Below are 6,129 nucleotides of genomic sequence, written 5' to 3' on the forward strand. Positions count from 1 at the left end.
TAGAATTGTTATCCTAGTATATCTTGAAATATGTCTAGCAAATACTGAACTGTTATAGCTTCTCTACAATGCATTATGTGTTTGTGAATATATCCTTTTGATTTAAGAAATATTTATTTTCCCTCATCCTTTTGATAAAAGAATTAGGACTAAGTTCCATAGCTTTTGATAAAGTAAGAGAACCAGACTTAATATGATTTTAATTCTTTCTATGTCAATTTGTTTACCAACTGACAATATGCAAGAAATGTTCAAAAAGATTAAATTTTTACAGTCATTTTCATATTTGCTTTTCAGGAAATACCCTTTTCCATATGACAAGCAAATCTTTTTTTTTTTCCAGAAAATATTTTAATTCAAGAAACTAAATGTTCTCCATTTAAAAATATATAATTTATTTCTAAATATAAGCTGAAAAAGTTGATTACTTACAAGGCACTGCACTTTCTAAATTTACACAATCTTCAAAATACAATGATTGTCTTGTTAATGTTTTGGAAAAATTAACCTTTTTATTTTGATTATCTTTTATTTTACAATATGTACAGGAGGTGGTGAACAGCACCAGCAGTTTCACTTTACTGTTTCACAGTTTTGTTGTGTGTTTTACTCTGTGGAGAATCATTTAATATTCATTAAGTTATTTGCCTATACAATTGAAAGGCGATGCAGATTCTTAGGAAATTCTTACATGGTTCATGCAAAATAACTGACTCACTGGAAGAAGGTTTTTGAGTTAGTTTATAGATTTTATGCATAGTGTTGCATCATGCTTAACAAGCAGAAATAAAATGGATAGTAGCACTTTGAAGAAGAGTGATGTTTGAAGTTCAGTGAAATTGTAGTAATATGAACTTGTGGTGAGTTCTCTTCATCGGTATTTGAGATATTTAATTTGACCCAACACTAGTGATGTTACAAACATAAGTCTTGTGAAATATGTTATACCAAGGTGTGATAGGGTCACATACTACATTATCCTTCCAGGGGTCTAAAGTAATGTTTTATTTATTTATTTTTTGTCCATTCTGGTACATGCTGGTTTCATTTTTTCCATCAACTTAATATTTAATATTACTTGGAAAACCTGGAACCCTGTCGTATTGAAAAATAGAAAGAAAAAACAAAAGAAACACATGCAACAATCGTTTCCCTCTCTTGATGGCGCTCTTCTATAATGCTTGAGTCATGGCTGTTTGTGTCTCCTCCAATCTGTGTCAGTGGAACTAGAGCAATGGGTTGAGGTGTGTTGTGCATGGATGCGCATTTGTGCCTGTGTGCATGATGGAGAAGAGGAGAGCGCGGCTGTGTGCCAGTGGGACTGAATGAGTCAGAGAGAGAGAGATAGAGAGAAAGAAGTAGTTGAAACGGGAACAGAGAGGGCGGAACACAAGCCGACAGCATCCCTAATAGAGCATGATTAAGTCGGCAAGAGAAATCCAGAGCTGCTGGATTACAGCAGCGTTTGCAGCTCTATGACATTTTAGAGGATTTTAATAAAATGTCGACTGCGCATCCTTTTGCTAAGGCATGGTGTATGATGGATCTTCACATCAGCTTTAAATGGCGGATTTCTTTTTTCGTCTGCGCTCTCGTTTTCGGTGTTTCATATGGAGAAGTCCGTTATGTTCTTCCAGAGGAGATGAAGAGGGGTTCGGTAATCGGAAACGTTGCGTTGGATCTCGGGCTGCAGGCGTCGGAGCTTCAAGCACGTCGAGCTCGCGTTGTTGCTAAAGGAACCAGCCAGCTCTGTGAACTGGACACCGCCTCCGGAAATCTTTTGGTCAGCCAACGAATAGATCGAGAGGAGTTGTGTGCACAAGCCAGCATCTGCATTCTACAGTTTCAGCTTTTACTGGAAGACCCGCTTCAAGCGTTCAGCTTAGTCTTGGACGTCGCAGACATAAATGACAACAGTCCAGTGTTTGCCACAGGGAACGTAAAACTAGACTTAGTCGAATCCACAGTTCTGGGGAGGCGCTTTCCTTTGGAGAGCGCGCATGACCCCGATTTAGGCACGAACTCGATCCGTGAATACAAGCTGAGCCACAACGATCACTTTGCTCTAGAAATGAGCACCCAGATAAATGGTAACACTTATCCGGAATTAGTCCTTAAAAGGCAGTTGGATCGGGAAGCCAAAGCCGAACATGTACTGGAGATCAATGGAATTGACGGTGGGAAACCAGTCAGATCAGGAACTGCCTTCATCCATATTAATGTTTTGGACGCCAATGACAATGTCCCGGTGTTTAGCCAAAACGTTTACAAAGCATCTGTGCCAGAGAACTCCGTCATAGGGACTCTGATAACAACTTTGAATGCCACGGACTTAGATGAGGGCATCTATGGAGAAATAACTTACTCCCTCAGTCACCTGTCCGACAAGATGGGAGGGCATATTGAAGTCAGCCCTTTGACCGGAGAAGTTCGGGTGGCAGGTGTTATTGACTATGAGGAAGCGAGCTCGCACGAGCTTGGAATCCAAGCCAAAGATGGCGGCGGTCAGGCCTCGCACTGTAAACTTGTAATTGATGTAATTGACTTGAATGATAATGAGCCAGTGATAGAAATAAAGTCAGCGTCTGCTAACGTAGCCGAGGACGCAAAAGTAGGAACTATGGTTGCTCTGATTAATATTTATGACCTAGACACTGGCAGCAGTGGGCGCGTCACTTGTTCAATTCCAGACAATGTTCCATTTAAAATATTTTCTGAGGTCAAAAACTATTACATGCTAGTGACCGACGGAGTGCTGGACAGAGAACTCCAGTCAGAGTACAACATCACAGTCACCGCCACCGATTCTGGTTCTCCCTCTCTCTCAAGCGTAAAAGTTATAACTATATTGGTAAATGATGTCAACGATAACCCACCGACATTTACGCACTCCCAATACAATGTCAACATTTTAGAAAACCAGCCGATGGGCACACTCGTGATGAAACTTGAAGCGCAGGACAGCGATGATGGGACGAATGCTAAAATATTTTACCACATATCGAGAGAGACAAATTCGGAAGTTTCGTCTTTTCTCACCATTAACCCAGACACGGGGGAGCTCTTCACATCACGTTTATTTGATTATGAACAGTCTGCCCACTTCCAAATGAAGGTGGCAGCTCGAGATGGAGGTGACCCTGCGTTTTCCACCACATGCACTGTAAACGTTTATATTCAAGACCAAAATGACAACGCACCTGTTATCCTGTACCCCGTCCAAACCTCGGGGTTCATCGCTGAAGATGTGGTTCCAATTGAAGCGCCTAAAGGCTACCTGATTACTAAGGTGGTGGCTGTTGACCCGGATAGCGGCCACAACGCGTGGCTCTCTTACAGAATAATCAAAGCAACGCGGTCCAATTTGTTTATGGCAGATCTGCACACAGGTGAAATCAGAACTCTGCGGACCTTTACGGACGAAGACGAAACCAAACACACCATTGTGGTTTTGGTAACTGATAACGGGCGCGAATCACTTTCCGCCACTGCAACAGTCAGCATAAGGCTCAGCGACGGACTTCCTGTCTTAAGCGAACTTTATGAGTTTGTTGAAGAGACAAAGGGCAATGATAACGATAACTTAACGCTGTATTTAATAATCGCTTTATCGACCGTTTCATTTCTTTTAATCTTGTTGATCAGTGGCGTGTTTTATTTTAATCTCTGTCGGCGCAGCTATGTATATCGTTCAAATACAAGCAGTCTCCCCGTTTTCCCCACGACATACTGCACCTCTACACTTACTGATTTTAGCCGATGTGGAACCTTGCTGAGAGACGACAGATACGACCCTTTTATGACCACGGGCTCGTGGAGAGGCGATTTTCGTTTCGGATCAAATACAGACACTGACACGCTTAAGAAAAGAAGCGCAGCATATCAAAAGAACACACTGAGGCGCCTGAGCGCAGAGAGGCCCAGTTTGAAGGTCAGAGCAGGGCCAACGCATCCTTGTTATGTTATAAAATGAAAATCAGTAGATCATTAAGCCGTTTGGGGTAAATGTATCCTCATCTTCTGACAAATGTATTCGGTTTTTTTTTTTACTAGATGCAGATTTAATCTTTATAGGGCCCAATTCAAAATACAACCACGCGGCTCCCCACTTTGCTTTTATTTTATTTTTTAACACTTCCAATTAAGCTTTACTTGTTTGCTCATTGTCCTAAGTTATTGTAGTTAATACAATGTGTAATTTGCAATCTGAGATTTTTTTTTATTTTTTTTTTTTATGCTTGTTTGGTCCAAAAACTATTAAAACTATTTAAAAGGTGCAGGTGTTTTTGGGAAGTGTTGCCACTCAATAATATGAGTAGTTTACATTCTTAATGATTTTTGATTAAAGGTCCACATTAGCAACCAATGATGTAATAACATCTGATCATGTCATAACTTGCCAAAAAAAGGAAAACAATCGGAACATAAGCCAATAAAAACAAGAGCTTGCCAATAATGTGAAAAGCTTTGTTACTGTTACTGATTGGTTATCAGAATAGTGCATATCAATACAGGGCTGCATATTGGTTTTTTTTTTTTTGGATATCTATTTAAATTTCAATATGGTTGGCAATCAGTATTTTGTTTTCCACAACATGTGTTGCCACCAGCAACAAGTAGCTCATAGCCACTTTCAGCAATGGTAACTGAAGTCTCATAACTTATGTTAGTGTTGGAGTTGTCTGTCACTATAATGAAAAAAAAGTTGTATTTTTTTTTTTTTTTTACAGTTTATGCATCCCCATCCAAAATTATGTAACAGTACAATGTTTTTACGGGTTGTGATGTGAATCAGTTTACCTGTATAGTATTCTTCAGGCAATTTTGGAGCATGCCATTCATAAAATTTATTTAAATGAATAAGCAGCCAAACAAATAAATAAGTGAATAAACAATGTGAGCCTGTCGATACTGCATCACAGATTGCATTGGGATATATTGTCCTCTGAATTTCACTTGTGACTACGTGTAAAACGCTTTTTTGTTTGTTTTGTACTTTTTTTCTTTGATAAATTTGCATGAGCATGTTCGCCGATTTTGTACACGATTTTAAAACAACGTGGGTTTAATCACTGAAAGTAATTTAAAGCTTGACAGTCCTTTCCTTTGATATATTCCAAATAATAGATATTTTTATTTGCTGCTTTCAGCAGGCAGTTAAATGTTTAATTGTTGTACATCAAGTTTTCTTTGTCAAACTATATAAAAAATAAATAAATTATTGAGATTATTTATATAAGTTATTTTCAGAGCATCAACTTCTATAAATTTCAATTATACTCAGGGGTAGTGTTGATTAATTTTGCAACCTTTCTTTTGTTTGTTTGTTTAATTTTGCTTTATACAGAGGGCATGATTTATGTTTAAGTATGATGTAGTTGACTTAATGTCCAATAGTAACTATTCTGCTGTGCTTTTAAAACATTTACTGTGTAGGAGCTGTTCCACGTATTTACATTTGTGACTTGGTAGACACTATAGGTCAGTGGTCCCCAACCCCCGGTCCGTGCACCGGTACCGCTACGTGGACCAATTGGTACCGGGCCGCTCAAGAAATAATTAAATATTTCCGTTTTATGTATTATTTGAGTCTGGAGGATCTTTTATTTTGAAAATCCTTTAACCGGATTCTCTCAGTTACTTGCGCACCAACACTGAGCCCACAAGCAGCAAAACTAGTAAGAAATGGATCAGATGTCTTTAGAAAGTTTCTTTGCAAAGGGGAAAAGACCCAGAGAAGAGACAGGAGGATGGATTTATCCCGGACCGGTAGGTGAGTCAAACATTACGCCGCTCTGTGTAACATGCGGCGACCGGCTGCTAATGAGGCAATGAAGCTTCAAACTGCTTCGCCCTTAGAGACCGAGCACGCTGTGAATATAAGCAACACTTCGGGTGTTATTGTCTCCCATCACTCCCAGATGGGACCGTCTTTTTGCAGAGAAACAAGCTCAGGGCTCCCGTTAGTCATTATCGCGAGTTAAAATTTTCACGAAAGTAAAATGCTCGTTTTTGTAGCGCATCTGTATCTTATTTTGAAGGGATATGTAAACGTTACCATAGCGACCAGAGTCAGAGAGATTTTGGGCAGTGGTCGAGAGGAGATGAGTAGAGCTTGTGAGTCTTAAG

At 39.5% G+C, this 6,129-nt stretch overlaps 1 protein-coding gene across 1 annotated transcript; it reads left to right on the top strand.

Annotated features, from left to right (window-relative positions):
- The first annotated feature begins 1,090 nt into the window (after nucleotides 1-1,090).
- Nucleotides 1,091-5,055, top strand: LOC103147445 (protocadherin gamma-A6-like). Its single transcript, XM_007565791.2, has one exon. The coding sequence runs from the start codon at nucleotides 1,502-1,504 to the stop codon at nucleotides 3,971-3,973; it is 2,472 nt and encodes an 823-aa protein (XP_007565853.1). The 5' UTR covers nucleotides 1,091-1,501; the 3' UTR covers nucleotides 3,974-5,055.
- The last annotated feature ends 1,074 nt before the right edge of the window (nucleotides 5,056-6,129 follow it).

Source organism: Poecilia formosa, unplaced genomic scaffold, assembly GCF_000485575.1.
Source record: "Poecilia formosa unplaced genomic scaffold, Poecilia_formosa-5.1.2 Scaffold183, whole genome shotgun sequence".
NCBI lineage: Eukaryota > Metazoa > Chordata > Actinopteri > Cyprinodontiformes > Poeciliidae > Poecilia > Poecilia formosa.